General features: G+C 46.7%; 1 protein-coding gene across 1 annotated transcript; it reads right to left on the bottom strand.

Annotated features, from left to right (window-relative positions):
• WNT1 (wingless-type MMTV integration site family member 1) lies at window positions 1-23,226 on the bottom strand. The gene is made up of 4 exons (XM_015423656.1): window positions 23,126-23,226; window positions 17,249-17,502; window positions 5,863-6,128; window positions 1-489 (listed from the first exon to the last, which is right to left on the bottom strand). The coding sequence occupies exons 1-4, from the start codon at window positions 23,224-23,226 to the stop codon at window positions 1-3; spliced, it is 1,110 nt and encodes a 369-aa protein (XP_015279142.1).
• Window positions 23,227-24,377: the final 1,151 nt, after the last annotated feature.

Here is a 24,377-nt window from a genome sequence, read left to right as displayed (position 1 = left end):
TCACAAGCACTCATGCAAGATTTGCATGTTGGTGCAGTTCAAGCAGCTGACGTGGCAACACCAGTGGAATGTGCAGTTGCAGCGCTCTGTGACCTGTTGAGTCCGGGTCCGGTACCCCCGCCCGCAGCACAGCAGCTCACAGCCGTCCAGGGCCGGGGAGGAGCTGTTGCAGGAGCGGCCGGCTGTGCCAGCTGTGCCTGTCTTGCCACTGTAGGTGCAGAAGTTGGGTGATTTCTCAAAGTAGACCAAGTCATGGGGGGAAGGAGGTTTGTGGGCAGGGTTTTCAGGCTCCAGGTGGTGCACCTCCACACGGGAGGCTCGGTTGCTACCTTTGTTGCCATAGATGACACGCGAGGCACCATCAAAGCGGTCCTTGAGAAAGTCCCCCACAGTTCGGAAAGTGGGCAGCCGCATCCAGCAGGTCTTGACCGTGCAAGATCCCGACATCCCATGACACTTACATTCCTGACGCATTTCAGTGAAGACTGTCTGAAAGACACATAGAAAGACAGGCCTGTTAAGAGACCAGACTGGCCCCTCAGCACTGCAGTTCCTATGACTGCACAACTATCACAGTGTAGCCCAGTGGTTAAATTACTAAGTCCTCAGTGTGAATCATACCTCTTCCAGGAACCCACCAGGAGGTCTTGGACAACGCACACACACACACACACCCCGCTTCATGTACAGCATCATTATAACCACACTGACCTACCATTTAGAGTTGTTGTGAGGACTACTGAGATGTGAAGCAATCTGGTCATTCTAAAATAGTGATCTTCATCCCTTGGGCCAGGACCCCTGCAGAGCTGCCATTTGTGCTGCCTTTTGGAAGGACCTGCTGCATAGTTAGCAAGAGTGCCTAGTATCCTGCCTCTCTTTGCATGCAGTGCAGAACATGAACAGTGAGTCACTCAGAGTTGGAGAAGATTCTTCCGTGTCTCTAACTTGTGGCTTGTTCCTCTCTATGTATATTTCCTGGCGTTTGGCTCCTCCTCTTCCTGTCATGTGACTGTGATATACATGGCAGCCACCCAGTGGGCTCCAGGTATGGAAAGGCTGAATGAAGACTGCCACTCTGAAGCCCTGTCATTCCTACTTGTCTTGGGCTTCTGGCCTCCTGTTATCAGCTTTCATTTCCCCAAGCCTAACAGGAGTTATTGGGGATGGTCATAAGAACATAAGAGACGCCAATATTGGATCAGGCCAAAGGCCCATCCAGTCCAACACTCTGTGTCACACAGTGGCCAGAAATACCAGTGTCAACAGGAGGTCCACCAGTGGGGCCAGGACATTAGAAGCCCTCCTGCTGTTGACCCCCCCAAGCACCAAGAAGACAAAGCATCACTTGCCCCAGAGTCCCTATCTATACCTTGTGGCTAATAGCCACTGATGGACCTCTGCTCCATATGCTTATCTAATCCCCTTTTGAAGCCGTCCATGCTTGTAGCCACCACCACTTCCTGTGGCAGTGAATTCCAAGTATTAATCACTCTTTGGGTGAAGAAGTACTTCCTTTTATCCGTTCTAACCCGACCGCTCAGCAATTTCACGGAGTGCCCACGAGTTCTTGTATTGTGAGAAAGGGAGAAAAGTACCTCTTTCTCTACCTGCTCTTTCCCATGCATAATCTTATAAACCTCAATCATGTCACCCCTCAGTCGTCATTTCTCCAAGCTAAAGAGCCCTAAGCGCCTTAACCTTTCCTCATAGGGAAAGTGTTCCAACCCTTTTATCATTCGAGTTGCCCTTTTCTGCACTTTTTCCAAAGCTATAATATCCTTTTTAAGGTGTGGTGACCAGAACTGCACACAGTATTCCAAATGAGGTCGCACCATTGATTTATATAGGGGCATTATGATACTGGCTGGTTTGTTTTCAATTCCCTTCCTAATAATCCCCAGCATAGCATTGGCCTTCTTTATTGCAGTCACACACTGTCTCGACATTTTCAGTGAGTTATCTACTACAACTCCAAGATCTCTCTCTTGAGCATTCTCTGCCAGTTCAGACCCCATCAATGTGTATTTATATTTAGGATTTTTGGCTACAATGTGCATCACCTTGCACTTGGCCACATTGAACCCCATTTGCCATGTTGATGCCCACTTGCCCATCCTTGGTCATCTGCTATTACTTCCCAATAGTCCTTTATGCATCTTCTCTCCCTCCACGGTCTGCTGGGAACCCCTCCCACCCACCAGGCCCATAGTTCTTTCTCTCAGTATTTCTCTCCCTCACTTGCTAGTGTGAACTGTTCCCCTGGCGCACTGTGGGCCCCCTCCCACCCACGGAATGCTGATGCATCTCTCCAAGCCCAGAGCCTTCCCTTCCAAAGGGGTTTTACTACAATTAGAAGAATTGGAACCATTTCCTTCCAGATGTGTAGGAGCCCACATAGCAGCTCAGCTTGTGGTTCTGGGCTTGGCTAACATGCATACATTTTGCCTGCTTCAGGGCTGCCTCTCCCCCTTTTTTCTGCCATCCCATCCCCATAGCCTACCCCTCCCATACTGCCACCCTCACCGCCCATCCCACAGCCTACTCCCACAGAAGCAAACGGGGGCACATGCTTCCCTCAGCCGAAGTTCACATATTCATGGCTGCACAGACATACACAAACATGTGTCTTCACATGCCAGATATCTCTTTCAACAAATCTGTTCATAAAGCCAAAGCAGCTCAGCCACAAATAATGCGGCAGATTTGGGATGCCGGTACAGGCATCTGTATGGGGAATGGAGCCCCCGAGGCGCAAACCACCACTCTTGTGCAGTTCCTGATCATCTCAACAAGGCTCACACAGGGGAATTTCTGGTGCACTGTGCCTCCATGTTAAGTGGTCTAAGGGAGAGTGCATTAAGAGTCAGACTCCTAGAGCTAATATTTAAAAGACTGCAGAGGGCCACTGTATTCCCTGGGCAAAGCTTCCCCCTGACTACACAGTATACTTTTCCTGGGTCTAGTTGACAAACGAGTCCTGGGAGTTCCATGCTCAGAATTCAGTTCCCTGGCATGTGCTGGCCTGATATGGAAGGGTACCATGGCTAGGATTACCAATATTCAGGTGGGTCCTGGAGATCTTCCAGATGCACAACTGATTTCCAAACTGCAGAGATCAGTTTCCCTAGAAGAAATGGCTGTTCTGGAGGGTGGACTGTATGGTATTATACCCCATTGAGGTCCCTCCCCCAACTCCATCCTCTCCAAATCTCCAGGAATTTCCCAACCCAGAGTTGTCACCCCTAATGGCACATGCAAAGGTAAGCCTCCTCACCCCCCCACCCCCATATAATTTGCCTGACCTGAAATAGCTCCAGGGAGCTGCTATTTGGGGAAACTTCATGTGTACTGATGGGCTACACATGATCAGGAAGCCCAGTGGGGCAAACCTGGTTGTTCTGGGTTGGGGGAATGGTGCATGGGGGAGGAAGATACCGACCTCTCTCCATGTGAGCTATGGCACTCGTCCAGATTGGTTCCCCACAAACCTGGGAACTGAAGTCCCAGAACTGAACTCTCAAAACTCATTTGTTGACTGGACCTGGGAATGGATCTGGAGAAAGTATAACATGCAGTCTTCAGAAGAACACACACCAAATGCTTGATTAGACAGGTAAACAACTTAAAATATAATCCTAAGAACCCTTTCCTGGGAGCAAGCCCCACTTAATAGACCTGAGTAGGATTCTGACTAAGACTTGCTTACTATTGCTCCCAGAGGCACCAAGGCCAATAAAGTAGACAATGGAAATATTGATCCCAAAGAGTAATATCAGTCTAGAATATTTATGATCCCCTCCCTACCACTGGTTAAAACTCAGAAAGTGATCTTCAAATAGAGAAAGAAATCAGGCAGGCAGCCAAAAAAGGAAAGCATAATAGTGGCCGGTGCCTGGTGAATGAGCAATAAAACTGTGAACAACATTCAGTGTGAAGAAGCATCAAGTGATTATGTTGGGGCAAAAAATCCCAGTTTCCCTCCATACATGGATAGGCTCTAAACTAAACCAGGAAAAGGGTCTTAGGGTTATGGTAGGTAGATCAATGCAAATACTGTATAAAATGATTGAAAATAAAATAAGCTGGTAGCAAAGAGGCTTCATATATGTCGCATCTGGAATAGTGTGTATAAATCTGATCATTCCAGTTCAAAAGGGGTATCTCAGAGCTGGAAAAGACTGAGAAAAAAATCAGCCAAAATAATCAAGAGGTTAAAGTACCTTCTCTACAAGGAAAGGCTAAAGCATATGGGACTGTTTAGTTTACAAGAAAGACTACTTAGGCCCCTGCCACACGGCAGGGAAAACATGAGGCAAAGCGCGGCTAAAGAGAGCCGCATCAAAAAAGATACGCGCAGGCAGGATCCCACGGATCCTGTGCACCGCGCGCCGTTGCTCCCCGGCACGATCACATGCCGGGGAGGAAGTGTCGGAGGCAAGGGGGAGGCCGCCGAACTGCGCATGCTCAAGCATGTGCAGTTTTGGCCGGAGGCTGGGATGTGCCGCTGCAAGGGCGCGGCCACTTCGCATGAACCACCCAGGTAGGTGATTCTTTTTAGAGCGGGTTTTCGCTTGGAAGAGACAGATCGGGGACGGACAGGCAACGATTCCCAGATGTTGCCATGGGATCGCGCCCGTTTGATCCGCCCCCGTTCTGTCTCGCTCCCGGACCAAAACCCCTCGTATGAACGGGGCCTTAATATATTACTTCTGATCAGTTGTGCAGAAAGTTCTATGCTCGCAAGTCAGTTCCCAGGCACAAGTCCCTGATTTGGATCAGGACCATGGTGTCTGGGGAGACAGGACTTAAGCTTCCCACTCTGCTATGGCCCTGGGGCAGGGGTCATTTCATAGAAAAAGAGGTGCAAAAGCTCATTAGCATAACTTATTAGCATACCTTATTTGCATATGCCACACCCCCTGACATCACCGGAAGTGTGTCAGAAGGCAACACCCACCGCTCAGGCTCCACTGGACTGTTTTGGATTGCTAGCTATTGGGGGGAGATGTGCAGATCTGTCCTTACAGAAGAGGGAGAGCTTGTACCTGAATAAAACTTGGTCTTAAAGGTGCCACTGGGCTGTTTTGGACCGGGAGGCTGGGGGGGGGGGCTCTGCAGCTTATCTGGCTGCTTCTTGCTCTGACTGAGGGCTGCTGGGAGCAGGTGGTGGGGCTTGTTGCATGAGCCCGCCCCCTGGGCTCTTTACTGCCGGAGCTCCATTCCTGTGCACTCCTGCAGGAAATGATCCCTGCCCTGGGGAGCTCACTGACTGGGGCCATGGCTGGGGTAGAGCATCTCCTTTGCATGCAATGGGCCCCAGGTTCAATCTCTGGTATCTCCATTTTAAGAAGGACCAGGCAGTAGATGATGTGGAATCCCTCTGTCAGAGACTCTGGAAAGCTGCTGCCAGTTGGAGTAGACAGTACTGATCTTGATAGATCAATGGTCTGATTTTGTATAGGGCACTTTCATGTGTTTGCAATGTGGACAGTCCACACATTACAAAGTCCTTGTGGCCAACACGAGGACTTTTGATCACAAGTGTTCTGGGAATTCTGTGCTACCCAGATGTACGGGCATTTGATTCAGCCTGGGACCATGGAATGCAAAGATTAAGTCCCCCTGTGCCATTTTTCTGACCCAAAATGGCCTCCAGGGAGCTGCTACTTGTTCCACTGATGGATGGCTACAAGAGCATTTCCCTGGTGAGGCAAATAGTGGCTTCCTGGGGCCATTTCAGGTTCAGAAAACAGCATTGGGGGGGGGAGAGCCTTAAATGGTCATGTGAGTCACACACAGTCCCATGCACACAGACACCTTTGCAAACACTTCTTGGACCGCCATTCGCTCATATCCTACCAGACGTCCTGCTTCATTGTTGTGTAAATTCATCAGAAAACGCAGGTCCCGCCCTTTCTCATTCGAGTCAACAAATTCTCGACCAAAGACCCTGCCGAAGTCGACATTGTCACTGCAGCCACCCCAGTGCCAGTCAGGACCCCCTGGGCCCCGCCGGCGGTAGTCACAGGTGCACGATTCGATGGAGCCTTCGGAGCAAGAGCGGGCCACGGAGTGGGTCACACCAGCACTAGTGATTGCAAAGATGAAAGCAGTCTCCCGGCAACCTGTAGAGTAGGGGAGGGGGAAGAATGTTATTGCAAGTCAATGAATAGCATCCAGATACATCCTCCCAACAATCCCAAACCCCCACTGAACACAGAATAGGGGTTGCACCAAATGTTTGGCACAAATAACAGCAACATCGCTATTCATCAAATTTCTCCTTCTTCCCTGCTGGAAAAATTAAGCAGTAGGAACATAGCCAGTAGAAACGAGGACCCTGGCATACACAATCAGAATATGTAGACAAGGTAGACTTATAACTTGAGAAGAGATCTCAGGGTCTTACTGCCATTGCCCTGTGCTGTTGACAAGAAACATGAGCTTAGAAAGGCACAAACTGCCTGGAAGTCTTCCCCACAACACACACATCTGTCTGCCAGCCTCTATCCCAGTTGACCTTACATGATCTGAACACAGACTGCCATAAATTAACAGCAGGTACCCTGCAGAGAAGTGCATAAACAAAAATCAACTTCCCAATAGATCACCTCTTGCAAGCAAGCCAAGCCATGTGTTTCAGGGAAAGTGAGCATAACTCAAGACCAGTGTTCCCTCTAAGATGAGTTAGTGTGAGCTAGCTCACAGTTTTTTAGCCTCTGGCTCACACATTTTTGTCCTCGCTCAGAAAGGAGGGCTCCAGAGCAGACTAATTTATGCAGTAGCCAAATTGCTAACTCACAAGTTTAGTGCCAGTAGCTCACAAAGTAGAATTTTTGCTCACAAGACTCCAGAGCTTAGAGGGAACATTGCAAGACCACAAGTTAAGTAAGTGGGGTGGGCAGATGGAGATGTGTTTCACTGGTTCTCGTTCTACCTTGATCCTATTATTTCTGTATCCTGAATTGCTTTTCATGTCCAACAAGCTCTGCCCTGTGATGAATAAATAAATTTCTGTGGTGTTCCAGACTAAGGGTAGCAGTAACTGCAGTGAAAATAAAGGCCAGTCTGCAAATTTGCTACAAGTCTGATTGTTAGGGAGATGAGGGGGAGAGGATGATGCTTAGTACACTGCTGGGTTTGCCTGCTAAGACAGATACTATTTTCAGCCTGGTGAAAGATCTCTGGTTAAACAAGAAGAGCAAATCATGTGTTCTTATGCCAGCATGCTATTATTAGCAGATTCTGGCTTTGCACAAGTACCAGAGCTAGATAGATAGATATGAAAATCTTTAGTTTTGCTCTTTGCAGGTGAAGTATGGAAGGAAGCATCAAGGTTACATCTTCCTCTGAAGCTCTCTGGCTCCCCTACAGGTGTGAACGGGAAGGTATTCCATCTTGAGAGGCACAACTGCCATTAAAAAAAAAACCTTTTATGTGACTGTTGATATCTTTGATCAGTCATGGGGGGGAGGGGTACAAAAGAAAACTGGGCTTCGTCATGACTTGCCCTGTGAGTTTAAGCTACAATGAATCTGTAATCTCAGTCTCAACCCAGCCCCTAAAGCTGCTGCCCAAGGGGGCAGCCAAGATCTCTGCATGCCTTAGGATTCATGATTCAAACCCACCCTTGAGTCCCCTGCTGTGGTTCTTCTATCCACTGATCTATTATGTTAGGCCTGGTTCTTGCAGCAAGACTGAGGGCCTTTGGGTCTGCAGTATTAATGCTTACTTCATACATGATGTGAATTTCCAACCTGGCTACACTTTCTGTGCAGGGTATTTTGTACACCACCATGGCTGATGAATGCATTCATACCTACTTTTGCCAGATGTGGATAGGCTGTGGGATATTCTGGTCTGCACTGGGTTCCTGCCATGTATATGTACAGCATGACAGATATGTACTTTTGCTGTATTTAACCATCCATATCAACGAGGGACATGCAATATTTTTTTTAAGTGATGGAAAGTGCCGTCATGTTGCAACCAATTTACGGAGACCCTGTAGGGTTTTAAGGCAAAATCTAAACTCTGAGTAGAAACCTTGGACTTTCTTGGTAGTTTCCCATCCAAGTACTAACCAGGGCTGGCTCTGCTTCGCTTCCGAGATCTGATGAGATTGGGCTAGCCTGTAACATCCAGGTAGAAGTTATAACTGTGTCAGAAATTTAACATATGCAAAGTAAGCCCTCAGTCTGTTTAAAATCCCAGCATTCAGCTTTCACTGATTTGCATCCTGGGCTGACAACAACTCAGTCACTGAATAGCCATTGGAACAATTAGAATTATAGCTCTAATTCACAGTGCTGATAGAAAGTTCATCTGGGGGTGGTGGTGGTGGTGGGGATATAGGGCCGTAACTCCATTAAGGGAATATTAGTCAATTATCAGAGTCATCCTGAATAACAGAGCTATACCCTTTCAAATCCATTAACGTCAGTGGGCTCAGAATGATGTAACTGTACTTAGGTTGGCTCTGTGACTGTATAAGTTTTTAATTAATGAAATCTCCATAAATTTGCATGCAAATAAAACAATAGTTCTGAAAACTGTGTTCTTTGTTTTTAGACTGTGCCTATACAGTAGTTCAGTAGTTCAGCCGTTCGAGACCCGAGTGTGCCGCATGACGGAGTGAGCTCCCGTCTCTAGTTCCAGCTCCTGCCAACCTAGCAGTTCGAAAGCAAGAAATTGCAAGTAGATAAATAGGTACCACTTCGGTGGGAAGGTAACAGCGTTCCGTGCGCCTTGGTGTTTAGTCATGCCGGCCACATGACCACGGAAACGTCTTCAGACAGCGCTGGCTCTTCGGCTTTGAAACGGAGATGAGCACCGCAACCCTAGAGTCGGACTCAACTGGCTTTCAAGCAAGGGAACCTTTACCTTTATACATATCAGAGGAAGATCCAGTCTGGAAAAGGTATTTCCTCCAGTGAGAGAGAGAGAGAGAGAGAAATGGAGGAATGTCTTTTCAAAGATGCTGCCTCCCACTTGCATTCTCGTTTAGCTTTGTAAATCTGCCACCTAATTAATCATGGGCATTAAAACATTAATCTAACTAATATTGCAGTCCTTTATAAAAGGTCCATGATTATTAATGGAGAAGAGAAGGCAGGGGAGAGTAAGAAGAGGACCTATTATAGCAACAGAATCTCAGAGTTTGTGGGAAAGGAATGTCTTTCCTCTTCACGTGGGGGGGGGGGAATAATAATAACTGACTATAAAAACGAAAATAATACATGATGCCTAGTGTACAAATCCCAGCTGTGAATGTTTGGGCTTTATGTTGTGCCGTGTTTACATGCTGGCTGCAGAAATAAGCCTCTTGAACATAGGAGTTGTCTGTACACATTGCCTCTTCTTGTGCCATGCGAGCAAGTCCAGCCCTTTCCAAGAGCTCCTCCTCGGCTCTAAACACACAAAGCAACCAGTTGCTTCTTCATTAGGGAGAGACAGGAGGGACACAGCAGAGCTATAACTAGTTGCCTCTCTCTCCAGGGCAGGTGCTTAATGCTTTGTGGTGCTTCCCAAATCCTAACCTCCACATGATACTTCTGGGAGTTTGTGGAACTTTGTGTGCCCCCAGTTAAGAAGTTCTGAGGTATTTGTTCAAGATAATTCCTATGAGGAGAAAGCACTGGAGACTGTGTTGTTATAATGCATGTTTATTTCCACTGAGCATGGGGAAGCGCACGCACACACACACACACAGGCAGACAGTGCTAGTCTGTAAAGCAGCATCAGTTCCTCCAAAAGCAAAGAGAATTGCTGTAAAGCTTAGACTTGTTTCTCCTGCAACTCACATGACAATTCCCAGCTGCCTCTACAGCTCAAGCTGGAGCATAAGGGAGATATCCTAGCTCGAGAGCCACCAGTTGTCAATGCTTAGTCAAGAAACATCTTCCAGCCATTTCAATTACAATATGTGCATGTAAATATAAATATAGATAAACAGATAAAGAATAGAATCAACAAGAGGGGGTCCTGCAAGGACTCAAGGGGAGGGGAAATCCCATCCCTCTGACAGCCCCCACTTTCTCCATTCTAATCTCTGCCTCTACGAGAGCCACTGGGGTATAGTAGCTGGTGTCGGACTAGGACCTGGGAGACCCGATTGGAATCCCCACTCTGTCATGGAAGCTCGCTGGGTGACCTTCAGCCAGTCACACAGTCTCAACCTAACCTACCTCACAAGGTTGTTGTAATGGTAAAATGGAAAAAGGGAGAATTATGTAAGCTGCTTTGGGTTGCCATTGGGGAGAAAGGTGTATACATGAAGTAAATATTCCCCCTCTTGCCCACCCAGCTTCCTAATTGCTTGCTTCTCCAACCCTCTGCCAACTCACCCAATTGCCTCATTTCTTCCTTCTTCCAAACCACCCAACCACTCCATCTTTTACATCCTTACCCTCCCACCCAGTTGGCTATCAGGCCAATGTTTCTTCCATCTCATACAATCCCTTTTTTAAAAGTTGTGCATAGTATTGTGAGTTGCTGGACAAACCGAGATGTTGGCCAGGGTTTTTTTCACTTGTCACTTCTGGGAGGGTGGTTAATCCCCACTAATTTTTATCCCAGGTTTTCAGGAAAAAAATACTGTAGTGCTTTGTGGGAGCCCCTTGTAGATTTTTTGATCAACATAGGAGCACCACTCATTGCTATCAGACACATGTTGATAAGTGAACATTGTTTTGAAATCAGCAAGTCTGTTACCAACCTCTCAGGCCCATTCTGTATTCATTCGCTTTTTCGGTTGTACCTGGGGCAGGTGCTCCTGGCTCCCCACCTTAGATACCTCCTTGGCATCTGTGGCCACAGCTTAGCTTTGTAAATTTAAATAGTTTAATTAAAAGATTCCTCGTGAGAAAGAAAAGGCACAGCGCCAGATCCTGTGGTTCATTCCTAAACAATGATGCCGAAACTCAAGATTGCTTGTCATCATTCTCCTAATATATATGAAAAGTATGCAAACGGAGAGTGATTTCAGCAAAGCGTACTTTATTCAATCAGGAACAAGACAACTTTGGCCGGCTCGCAGGCCGGCTTATATCCCAAAGAAACCGCCACCCAAAACACACACCCTACTTCCCTATAGGTTATTTACAGTGGCCGAGAGTCCCATAGGCTCTCGGCCAGGAACCTAGCCCCCTGATTGGAGCGGGCTAGGATCCGCATAGTCCATTGTCTCTTGGAGCAAAGCTCGACGTTTGTCTCTGGACTTGTCTGGACTGGATACATTACAATATATGAACAAAGAGCTGCTGGATCAGACCAATGGTCCATTTACTCCAGCATCCTGTCTCACACAGTGGCCAACCAGTCACTATGGACATCCAACGACAGGGTTCAAGGCCAAAGCCTTCCACCTGTGTTGCCTCCTGGCTTTGGTATTTAGAGGTTTACTGATCATGGAGGCTACCTTTAGTTATCATGTCTAATAGCCATTAATAGAACTATCCTCCATGGATTTGTTCAATTCTCTTTTATAGTCATCTATTCTTGTGGCCATCACTACTCCCTCTGGCACCACCCACCATGATCTCTTCATTCCCTGCTACCACTCCTTAGGGCAATGGGGGGGGGGGAATGGCCACAATGGCACTGCGACATCACTTCTAGCACAAAGTAGAATGACACCATTGTGTTGCTGTAATGCTCTAGGATTCATCCAAAACTCTATGGTTAAATATGTTTGGTTGCAGCATCACAATGCCATCATTTCCAGTTTTTGCTGGAAGTGACATTGTGGCATTAGCGCAATACCAACCATGTAGGTTCCCACCCCTGCAGTCTCCCACTGGGTGCCAGTGCCAGGCTAGCAAACCTATCTGGCAGTGAATTCCACATTTTAATCACTCATTGAGTAAAGAAGTACTTCCTTTTGCCTGTCCTGAATCTATTGCCCACAAACTTCACTGGGTGTCCTTGAGTTCTATTTTAGGAGTGGGGGAAAGTTATCTCTACCCACTGTCTCTGATCCATGCATAATTTTATAAACATCTACCATGTCCCCACCTCAGTTGTCTTTTTTCTAAACTGTAATGTACCAGCCTCCAGTCTTTCCTCGTAATGCTCCAACCTCAATCTTCTAAACCCAGTTCAAGATGATAAATTACACTAAAACTACCACTTTCTTTAACAATTTTATGACTTGAGTTTTCCATGTGTTGAACACTTTTTAAAAGCAGCTCAGAACTAGTTTCAGAGGCACAGTGCGACAGAGATAATGAGGTAGCAGAGAGCTGAGGTGAGAAACTGGATCATGCCACTTCAGACAGCAAGGCAGGGGGGCTACATTTTTAAAGTTCCTCTACATTAATGGTTCCCTGTAAGTTAAAACTAGTATCACATACCAAGAGCTAGGCTAGAACCTCTCTCCTTGATATGCCATTTCCCCGCCTTTTTGCAAGATGTTGTTACAGAGGGAACTGTTACAAATGTGACTTTCTTTACCTACAATCTGAAGTGGTACATCCCATTCACCCTTCTTCACTGTATCCTCACAACAACCCTGTGAGGTAACTTCAGCTGAGAGAGAATGACTGTCTTTGGGGATTTGAGCCTGAGTCTCCCAGATTCTCATTTGGCACTCTAGCCACAATACCACACATTGGAGGTGTGTATAAGTATGGGTAATGGGGTCAAATAAATCTCCAAGTAGGTCATCGAAACTAAAACAAAACACCTTGAGGATGCACTGGAGATGCCACCAGATGCCACAAATACAACCCTTTATTTAGTCTTCTTCATCTTTGACATGGATGGCCCAGGCTACCCTAATCTCATCAGATCTTGGAAGCTAAGGAAGGTCAGCCCTCGTTAGTATTTGTGTGAGAGACCAGCAAGGAATACTGGGGTCACTACGCAGAGGCAGGCAATGGCAAACTACCTCTGAACATCTCTTGCCTTGAAAACTCTGTGGGGTCATCATGTTCCCTCTAAGCTGTGGAGTGCTGTGAGCAAAAATTCTACTTTGTGAGCTACTGGCATTAAAGTTGTGAGCGAGTGATTTGGCTACTGCATAAATTAGTCTGCTCTGGAGCCATCCTTCCTGAGCTAAGACAAAAATGCGTGAGCCAGAGGCTAAAAATCTGTGAGCCAGCTCACACTAACTCAGCTTAGAAGGAACACATAAATCAGCTGCAACCTTAAGACAGTTTCCACCACCACCACTTCGTCAGTAAAGAAACAGAAAATCAGCAAAGAGACCAGGAAGAGAAAAGGTTAAGAAAATATCAGTTTGTTATTTTCATCCTAAATGTTAATTTCAGTTTCCATTTCAATGCAATTGAGGGGTCAAAATGATCACAATACCTTTAGAGTGTACACTGCCATTTACAGAAACATTACAAGGAGAGGCATGAAACAGCACAGGGCGACTGGCTTCATGGAAGTTGAGGAGTATGTGGACTACTCAACAAAATCTTATTTCTTGCCACTTCTCTGGGGCAATTTGGCCCCAGTTTTTTGTTAAGTATTCCGCCCCCCAACGAAACATACATGGCCTCCCTGAGGCTGCTGTCATCTACCCATGGAGAGCTGGCCATTAGTCCATCCATATCAATGGGCCAGAATCCTTATAGCCAGCTGATCTCCTGTTTAATTGTAACTTCCAATTTTAATGTTTTATATTACTTTGAGTTTTAAATATCGCCTTGTGTGTTGTTGTTTTTTTATCGCCTTGTGTTTTTGAATTTTAAACTTTGTATCTATTATAAATGCTGTTCCCCACCCTGAGCCCATTTGCGGGATGGGCGGGATACAACTATAAATAATGAATAAATAAATCATTCTGATCCTAAAAGAGGAGGGTAGGATAGCAGATAGGAAGAGGAACGACACAAGACTGCTTTGCAGTTGTGCAAAAAACTTGTATTCTTTTCTAAGTACACATTTTTGCACCACACAACCAAATAAGAAGTAGAATGCAAACAATAACAGACCATGACATGGGATGCACTCTGTCCTATCTCCACACGTGATCTCTTCTACTGCAGAATTAGCAAATCTGCTGGTCTGGAACTAACAATCATTAGACTGTGAGATGGAACAGGCAACCTTTTTTAGCCCGAATACCAATTATGAAGTAGGGGGTGGGGACAAGGATTGTATGTGGCCAGAAACGTGGAGCAAGATGCACCGCCAACACCCAAGGGCTCACCTCAGACCTGGCATGGGTTTGGGAGTTGATGGTGGGCATAAGCCATACCAGTTGCATTTTGCCTGTCTGTTGGCCCCAGCAGCACTGCCGGCACCTCAGAACCAGCCTTGCATGCTAAACAAAACTGTCTGGCGTGCTACTGCCTGACATGTGTTCCAGAGCTTACCTACTGCTGCTCTGGTGTAAAGGAGAAAAAACACCGTTCATTGAACCAATCCGGGTCCTTTGGGATTTCAGCTAACCAGTGAGGGCCAGGTGGCTGGGCAGCCTTATTCTCATGTTACATTGCACGAACATGAACAAGGTCTCAGACTTTTCCTGGAGAACAGAAAGGGTCTCCAGCCCAGTACCCCCTTCCCAATCTCCTACAACTACTCCTTCCTTACCCCTGTTGACAATCTTGCCAAAAATGTTGGGCCCCGGCATGGTGGGGCAATTCCATCGGCGGTTGCGGAATTGCCACTTGCACTCCTTGATGGCACTTTGTAGACCACTGCTGATGCTGTGCAGGATGCCTGGGTTCTGGCGGATGAGCTTGCGCTGCTTGCGGCTCAGCAGCTGCAGGGAAGGATCCAGCACCAGCTGCACGTTCTTGGAGTCTGTTAGCAGGTTGGTGGAGGAGGCCACGTTGATGATTCCCCTGCAAACAGAGAAGAGTCCAAAGTTAAACACTGACAGAGATGAGACTCCACATCAAGTCTCAATTAAATATGATAATGTGATATACTATTATACCGTGATCCCTTGCCTTTCTAATGTAACGCCTTTCTAATTTTGCCACACACATTCTGGAATGTGATGTTGCAAATTCAAAATTGGAACTTGCAATTTGAATATGTAATTGTGCCTCAAAATTTAAAATGTGGGTGCTTGGAACTTGCTAAGCATGTCTTCATTATTGTGGCAGGCAGGCAATATGATGCCTCATTAGCTGTCCTCTGAGCAACCACATACCATTGAATTTCAATAGTTGAATGGTGCGAGGCACTGAATGCTGCTCTCAGATACAGGCGGATATTGAATCTGATTGTATGGCAAGATGGAATACCAGTTGGGGGAATCATACTTCTCTTGAAGCACACAGATTAACAATTAAGAAATAGTATCAGCTCTTGGATCTCTGACTATACCGGTAGCATTTGGTCATGTCTGCAGGGACTCAGACAATCTAGTTATTAATAATAAGAACTTTGCTTTTATACAACACTTTCAGTGTTCAAAGCATTTCACAGACATAATGTTGTTGCAGTCCTCACAACAGCCCTGTAAAGTAGGCCAGCTTTATTATCCTTACCATATTGCAGATGGGGGACTGACAGAGTGTAGTTTGCCTAAGGCGAATTCATGGCAGAGATTGTATTTGAACCAGAGACCACCCAGATCATTAGTTGCTTTGCAATATTACCTCTTAAACAGAAGAAGATCAAAATATTCTTACTCCAAGCCAGAACCATCCCAAACATACCAATTAAAGAAAATGTTATACATATTTGGAATCTAGTGAATTTGGCAGTTTTCTTTTTGTGAGAGTGTGTGTGTGAATGTGTGTGCACAAGCATGTGCCTAGAAGTCATTGCTGACTTCTGGCAACCCCTGGCTGGGGCTTGGACATTCAGAGAGGTGGCTTGCTATTGCCTGTCCCTGCATCCTGGCCCTGGTATTCCTTGGAGGTCTCCAATCTAAGTACTTGCCAGGGTTGGCCCTGCTTAGCTTCCAAGATCTAATAAGATAGGGCTTGCCTGGGCTATCAAGGTCAGGGTAAATTTGGCCCTTTTGAAAAATCAGATCTGTAAGTACTCGGAATGAAACTGTTTCAGTGGCAGGGCCACAACACTGAAACAATCTTTTGACTTGACCTGCCATCTTACTTCACTGTGCAGTTTTCAAGTCTAGAATTTTTTTTGTTTGGTCAGTCAACATAATAAGCTAGGATCCAAAGGACTGGGCAGAGTGTTCTTCAGACACATGGGAGTTTTTCAGCTTTTCTCTCCTAGTGAGAGCCTCTAATGCTGTCTTGTCCTTAAGAAAAGTGGTCTCCCTCCCCCAGACCAAGGGCCCACTAAAACAGTGTCCTACACACAATGCGAAACTGCCAATGGAAATAAACTCCATCACCACACAGGGAGCACTTTACCTGCACGTACAGAGCTCTGAGTCTTAGCCATGGCATCTATTTATAGAAATATCTACTACTGATTTTTCAATAATCGACAAAGCTGACAACTGCCTTTTTAAACTTTGTATCTATTATAAATGCTGTTCCCCACCCTGAGCCCATTTGCGGGATGGGCGGGATACAACTATAAATAATGAATAAATAAATCATTCTGATCCTAAAAGAGGAGGGTAGGATAGCAGATAGGAAGAGGAACGACACAAGACTGCTTTGCAGTTGTGCAAAAAAAACTTGTATTCTTTTCTAAGTACACATTTTTGCACCACACAACCAAATAAGAAGTAGAATGCAAACAATAACAGACCATGAAATGGGATGCACTCTGTCCTACCTCCACACGTGATCTCTTCTACTGCAGATGTAGCAAATCTGCTGGTCTGCAACTAACAATCATTAGACTGTGAGATGGAACAGGCAACCTTTTTTAGCCCGAATACCAATTATGAAGTAGGGGGTGGGGACAAGGATTGTATGTGGCCAGAAACGTGGAGCAAGATGCACCGCCAACACCCAAGGGCTCACCTCAGACCTGGCATGGGTTTGGGAGTTGATGGTGGGCATAAGCCATACCAGTTGCATTTTGCCTGTCTGTTGGCCCCAGCAGCACTGCCGGCACCTCAGAACCAGCCTTGCATGCTAAACAAAACTGTCTGGCGTGCTACTGCCTGACATGTGTTCCAGAGCTTACCTACTGCTGCTCTGGTGTAAAGGAGAAAAAACACCGTTCATTGAACCAATCCGGGTCCTTTGGGATTTCAGCTAACCAGTGAGGGCTAGGTGGCTGGGCAGGCTTATTCTCATGTTACATTGCACGGACATGAACAAGGTCTCAGACTTTTCCTGGAGAACAGAAAGGGTCTCCAGCCCAGTACCCCCTTCCCAATCTCCTACAACTACTCCTTCCTTACCCCTGTTGACAATCTTGCCAAAAATGTTGGGCCCCGGCATGGTGGGGCAATTCCATCGGCGGTTGCGGAATTGCCACTTGCACTCCTTGATGGCACTTTGTAGACCACTGCTGATGCTGTGCAGGATGCCTGGGTTCTGGCGGATGAGCTTGCGCTGCTTGCGGCTCAGCAGCTGCAGGGAAGGATCCAGCACCAGCTGCACGTTCTTGGAGTCTGTTAGCAGGTTGGTGGAGGAGGCCACGTTGATGATTCCCCTGCAAACCAAGAAGAGTCCAAAGTTAAACGCTGACAGAGATGAGAATCCACATCAAGCCTCAATTAAATATGATAATGTGATATACTATTATACCGTGATCCCTTGCCTTTCTAATGTTGCCACACACATTCTGGAATGTGATGTTGCAAATTCAAAACTGGAACTTGCAATTTAAATACGTAATTGTGCCTCAAAATTTAAAATGTGGGTGCTTGGAACTTGCTAAGCATGTCTTCATTATTGTGGCAGGCAGGCAATATGATGCCTCATTAGCTGTCCTCTGAGCAACCACATACCATTGAATTTCAATAGTTGAATGGTGCGAGGCACTGAATGCTGCTCTCAGATACAGGCGGATATTGAATCTGATTGTATGGCAAGATGGAATCCCAGTTGGGGGAATCATACTTCTCTTGAAGCACATAGATTAATAATTAAGAAATAGTATCAGCTCTTGGATCTCTGACTATACCGGTAGCATTTGGTCATGTCTGCAGGGACTCAGACAATCTAGTTATTAATAATAAGAACTTTGCTTTTATACAACACTTTCAGTGTTCAAAGCATTTCACAGACATAATGTTGTTGCAGTCCTCACAACAGCCCTGTAAAGTAGGCCAGCTTTATTATCCTTACCATATTGCAGATGGGAGACTGACAGAGTGTAGTTTGCCTAAGGGGAATTCATGGCAGAGATTGTATTTGAACCAGAGACCACCCAGATCATTAGTTGCTTTGCTACATTACCTCTTAAACAGAAGAATAAGTATTCTTATTCCAAGCCAGAACCATCCCAAAAATACCAATTAAAGAAAATGTTATACATATTCAGAATCTAGTGAATTTGGTGAGAGTGTGTGTGCGAATGTGTGTGCATAAGCAAGTGCCTAGAAGTCATTGCTGACTTCTGGCAACCCCTGGCTGGGGCTTGGACATTCAGAGAGGTGGCTTGCTATTGCCTGTCCCTGCATCCTGGCCCTGGTATTCCTTGGAGGTCTCCAATCTAAGTACTTGCCAGGGTTGGCCCTGCTTAGCTTCCAAGATCTAATAAGATAGGGCTTGCCTGGGCTATCAAGGTCAGGGTAAATTTGGCCCTTTTGAAAAATCAGATCTGTAAGTACTCGGAATGAAACTGTTTCAGTGGCAGGGCCACAACACTGAAACAATCTTTTGACTTGACCTGCCATCTTACTTCATTGTGCAGTTTTCAAGTCTAGAATTTTTTTTGTTTGGTCAGTCAACATAATAAGCTAGGATCCAAAGGACTGGGCAGAGTGTTCTTCAGACACATGGGAGTTTTTCAGCTTTTCTCTCCTAGTGAGAGCCTCTAATGCTGTCTTGTCCTTAAGAAAAGTGGTCTCCCTCCCCCAGACCAAGGGCCCACTAAAACAGTGTCCTACACACAATGCGAAACTGCCAATGGAAATAAACTCCATCACCACACAGGGAGCACTTTACCTGCACGTACAGAGCTCTGAGTCTTAGCCATGGCATCTATTTATAGAAATATCTACTACTGATTTTTCAATAATCGACAAAGCTGACAACTGCCTTTGCTGCCAGAATTGGAGGAGTGATTATCAAAAGCATCACACAAGCACCCACAAGTTTGGAACCTAAAACACCACAGCCATCTTTAAAATTAATATTTTGTACTTTGGTGACTTTCTGACACTGGGCATTTGAGAACTTATATGATTACACACACACAGACACACACATGATTTCTTCCAGATTAGCTTGACATGAGGCAACAAACAACCTTGGTCAGAAAAATTGCCAGACTCTGTCAGTATACCCCCACGGCCCACCCCCTGGTGCTCATTCTATTGGTTTCATCTAAAGTTCCTTTGACCCCAAAAGTATGCTTGGTCATGGATATTGGCCCTGTAAAAATCTCTCCTCTTTGTGAGGTCCCCATTCTCCTGCTATTCAAGTTATAGCTTCCTCAAAGAAGGTGTTAGCCACCCATAGAGAGCATCTAGGGCTCAAGGAAGAATTACCAACATTCAGTCTGCTCCTGATTCATCTCCGTGTCTCATTCTATTATAACTTACTCTCTTTCTTCTATAAGCATTACAATAGACACAAATAGAAATGATGCCTAAGATTCACACTTAACCACCGATGATTTTACTTCTTCGCGTCTGAATGACACATGAGCTGTCTAGTACTGGGATCTATCTATTCCAGGTGACTAGTACAGGTGACTGGCTCTCCTGACATCTGAACAGTAAAAAGCAGAAATGGGAGGGCCTGATTTGCATCAGCTCTGTGCCTTTGAGGTATGGTTATTTTATTTATGTATTCATTTATTTACTTACTTCATTTATACTCTGCTCTTTGCCCCAGTGGCTTAGGTTGTTCTCCGTTTTATCCTCCCAACAACTGGTGAGATAATTTAGGCTGAGAGAGTATGACTAGCCCAAAGTCACCCAGCAATCTTCCGGGGGGGGGGAGGGGATTCAAATCTGTTTTAAAAAACAAACCCTCTCCTCTCCTGTGTCATTTTCACACTTGAATCTTCCCCCCAACTTACTATTAGCTGCAGTAGGGGAGAAAGCCAGAAATAATGAGGGTATCTGTCTTCCCCCCCCCTTACAGTGACTAACAGCTCTTCTTCAAGTGGGGGGTCAAGGGGGAAAACTCACAGCACTGTGGTCTCCTCCTTCATGAATTTGTTTTATCCCAATCCACACACATATATTTTAAGCCACTTAATCTAGTGGCCATTGCTACATCTTGAGGGAGTAAGTTCCATAAGTTCTTTGTGCATCATATGAAGAAGGAAGAAAAAAGGTCTCTCATACAACACCATTCATCATTTCAATAAGCATGGGTGTTTGATACTGAATATAAATAATACATTTAATAATACATTTAATAAGAGCTGCAGAATTAAAACCGGCAATATAATAAAGCCAGATCTGGTTTATACATTCTACCTGCGCCTACACATCATGCCCCACCTAGTGGAGAATGCTGCAACAGCGCCTCTGTGGTAGCTTCTCCAATTGTGCATTGTGTGGAACCTGCATTGTGTGGAAAGTCTCCACAGCAACACCACACATTTCTATCAGCAGCTAGTACTGGCTGTCCATAGGCTGAAGAATAGAAGAAAAGCAAGAAGTGCCACACCTCACATAGAAGAAGAAGATCCCAGACTTCAACTATTTCAAGAGTGTAATTTTAACACTGTACGTTTCGATTACTATTAGCTACCTGGGGAAGGGGGCTGCCTGAAAGGCAGGATAAAAATCAAGTGAAACAAGTGAGAATTGGTGCTGTTTGTCCTTTGCTGTGAATAAGTCTCTCTCTCACACAGAGTCATTCTTTGTTTTCCTCACCATTTCATTGACTAACAGGCAGGCAGGTGGAAGTACCACAATCAGTGTTCCCTCTAAGCTGAGTTGGCATGAGCTAGCTCACAGTTTTTTAGCCTCCGGCTCACACATTTTTGTCTGAGCCCAGGAAGGATGGGGCTCCAGAGCAAACTGATTTCTGCAGCAGCCAAATCGCTCGCTCACAACTTTAATGCCAGTGGCTCACAAAGCAGAATTTTTGTTCACAAGACTCCACAGCTTAGAGGGAGCACTGACCACAATTAGTAAGATGTTTTTTGACAAGTTCTGTACACACTACAGTCCAAGGACCCCCTCTAATCACTAGAAAAATCTGCCCCATTTTTCTCTCCCCCTTCCTCAAAATGGGGAACTCACACCACCCAAGGCACACAGATAGATAGGAAAGTATTAGAGATAGACATTTGCAACTCTAGAAATTGAGTTAGTCAAATTAGTCTGTTACTTACAGGCCACCAGAAACCCAATATTTGATACACATGTAGCTTGAGGCAGGCTGACACTTTTTTAAAAAAGCCTGAAAAGGGGACATTTTTATGCCTCATGCTGGAAGCTTACCTCATGCTAGAAGCCTGAATTCCAGCACAGAGGCCAGCCAAGCTGCACATCGGGTGAATGTTGGGCCGTGGGAGTTCTGTTGCATCTTCAAATTTGGATTTGCGGAGGGGGCACTTGCAGTTACACCAAGAGGCACAGATCCAGGCATGCAGAAGGCAAGCTTTGTTGACTAATATTATTGAGCATGCTTGGACCCCCACTGTCTCATTCCTGGGGAAGTTAAATTGCTGTGGTACTTTCTGGTGAACCAGACTCTTGATCTTTGGCAATCATTTCTAGAAAATCTGGAATTGGCTCCTAAAATGGGAGTCCCAAAGTGAACCCCATGTACTCCAATTCATGCAGAAAGATAAAAGTTGCCCAAAATATGCTGACTATTGGTGAAGGGAGCAATCTGGAGAGACACATGAAAGTCTCATAGAAGAAAAAGGTGCATCCCCAAACAGTCAGGGTATTATTAGGCTAGTCAGAAAGCAGAAATGCAAATCTAATTTTCACGCCTTCATCTCTGTACTGAGATATATGCAACCCAACTCATTTTGCTGCACTAAACCTCCATCCCTTGGGATCTCAGAGCATCTGCCCCGTACAACATTGCAAGGGGGTCCACTGTATGTTTTTCAGGGCAGGTCATTAATACCTTCAAAACTATTGATGTCCCAGGTACCTGGTTGGTTGATTTGTGTGATTAAGCAGGCCATACCTAGCTCATAGACTGACTGATCAATAGCTAAAGAGAACTAAGGAAATGGATTAGAGTGTTGGATTTGGGTGTACTCACGCACAAGAACAGAAGCATTCCTTATTTCAACCATGTTTATAAATTAGGGAATGTAAAACCTACAGTGGCCAGAATGCTCTGCTCCACGTTCACTTCCGTACAAATAAAGGGGTTGAACATTCACATAAAGAGCATGAGACAGACTGAAGGGGTGACTTAATGCGCTGAAGTATGGGATTCTATTCCAGTCCCCTCTCAAGGTCTTGCTGAGACCCTTGTGTAAGCCTCTCAGTTCTGTAACATGGAAACCAAAGTCTCCTTCTCCATAGGGTTGTCCTCAAAATCCACGATGAGCTAACATTGTCCTAAAAAATTGTGTTAAACATCTAAATGGAAATAAAACAGAAGTACTACTATTAGTTACTAAAAGTCTGGGCAGCAATACTGCCACAAGAAGGAACTCTCCAACAATAAACAGCAAAAAAAAAGTAAATCTGTCCTGGTAATAATTACGGTGTGTGTTCTCATTGGTCAGCAATTGACTAGCCGCCCTTCTGCTGGAAGCTTGTCCCTCCAGCTGAGGTTCATGTGCGGGCGTCGCACCTAAGACATCCATTGCAGGGTTCCTGGACTGGAGACTGTACCCAGACAGAAGCAGAACGGGACCCGCTCTCTTCACCTGCTTGGCCCTTCTCAGATGCTCCGGCTATAGCTAGAGTAGCATCTCCCCGCAAAGGACCAAGAGCGCACGTGCCTGCCACGGGGAGTCCTACAAGCCAAGCCCTATCCAAATGTCCCAGCGTGCGCCCCTTCCAAGCGCGCACTTGGTCCCTTCACCTGGGCGCACGGCTCAGCTGCGACAGCAAAGCTCTGGGAGTGGACCACCGGAGTGCGGGTCCAACTCCGAGTAATTCTGCCTGCTTGAATTCGACGAGGCAAATCGACCCCAAAAAGCGCAGCAGCGCGTAAAAGCCACTTACCACCATCGGCCGCTGTTATTCACCGCCAACGTGTTGGAAAGAGAGGAAAAAGCCAAAACCCACAAGGTCTTCAAACCTAGCATTAATGCCACGGGGCTCATCGCTTCGCTTGCCCAGCCTGCCTGCTCGGCGGACCACAAAAAAAAAAAAAAAAAAAAAAAAAGTAACGGAGAAGAGACGGGTGGGTGGGTGGGGGGAGGTGGGGCGGCGACTTCCGAAGCCCTCGCAGGCGAGGCGCGCCCGGGGAAGGGTCTTCACTTTTCGAGAGAGACTGGACAGAGGCCCCCAAATCAAAGATTTGGAGGATAAAAAACGAGAGAGGCAGAGAGAAGCTGCAGGCGAAAAGTCCCCTGAGGAAGCGCTCCCAGGCCCTCCTGGGCTGCGGGCAGGCCGGCCGGCGAGGTGCGGAGGATTCCCTTGGAGAGGAATCAAGACACGAGCAGGGCGGCAGAAGGCGCGCGTCCTGCTCGCTGGGGCCCTCTCCAAGCGTGTCTGCGAGTCCCTCGCCAGGGCCGGCTTCTTATAGAGGCTGCGAGGAGGGTCGCCATCCAGCCAGGAAGACCCAGCGCGGTGCGCTCCCGCGAACAATGCGCCCTTGCCCCAAAGAAGAGACGCATCACAGCCCGGCGGGAAGGGCACGGGGTGGTGGTGGAAGTGGTGGTGGGGGGAGCCAGGAGCCTTTGACGGGCCGCTCCCCTTCCCGTCAGATTAGATTCCGGGAGACCCGAGAGAGAGAGAGAGAGAGAGAGTGCGGAATCCTCTGCGCTGGAGGAGGGGAGGCTCCTGAATGCTTGTCACTCAACTCCCCCAAGACCTCACCCCACCCCAGCCCAGGACGGGTCCGCGGCCAGTCATTCGCGCCGAGGGACTGCTGGCCAGGCGCTTCGCTCCCACCGTCATGACCCAAGGGACGAGGGCACCGGCTTCCAAGAGCGTCTTCGTCGAGTAGGCCTGCCCGGCTACAAGGCTGGGGGAAGAGCGTTCTTCGGCCGGGGATGGCCCCTGGCCGCGATCCTCGCTCAGCAGCGGCCGCTCCATCCCGCGGGGATCGCCTCTCTCCCTGGGACTCCAGTAGCCGCGCTTGGCCGCCCAGGGCTTTTGCGGTGGCTTTCGTGCCTTCTCTCCGGAGTCTTTTGGCTGCCGCTGGCCAGACGTCATCCCCTGGCTTGGGCTTGGCCTGAAGCGTCCTCAGCGCCTCCTTTCATCCCGCGGTGGCGGAGCGAACAGAAGAGAGAGGGAGGGAGGCAGCAGA

The sequence above is a fragment of the Gekko japonicus genome, unplaced genomic scaffold (assembly GCF_001447785.1).
Source record: "Gekko japonicus isolate JY-2015 unplaced genomic scaffold, Gekko_japonicus_V1.1 scaffold33, whole genome shotgun sequence".
Taxonomy (NCBI): domain Eukaryota; kingdom Metazoa; phylum Chordata; class Lepidosauria; order Squamata; family Gekkonidae; genus Gekko; species Gekko japonicus.
The sequence above is the reverse complement of the archived record's forward strand: the minus strand, read 5'-3'. Positions and strand labels throughout refer to the sequence as shown.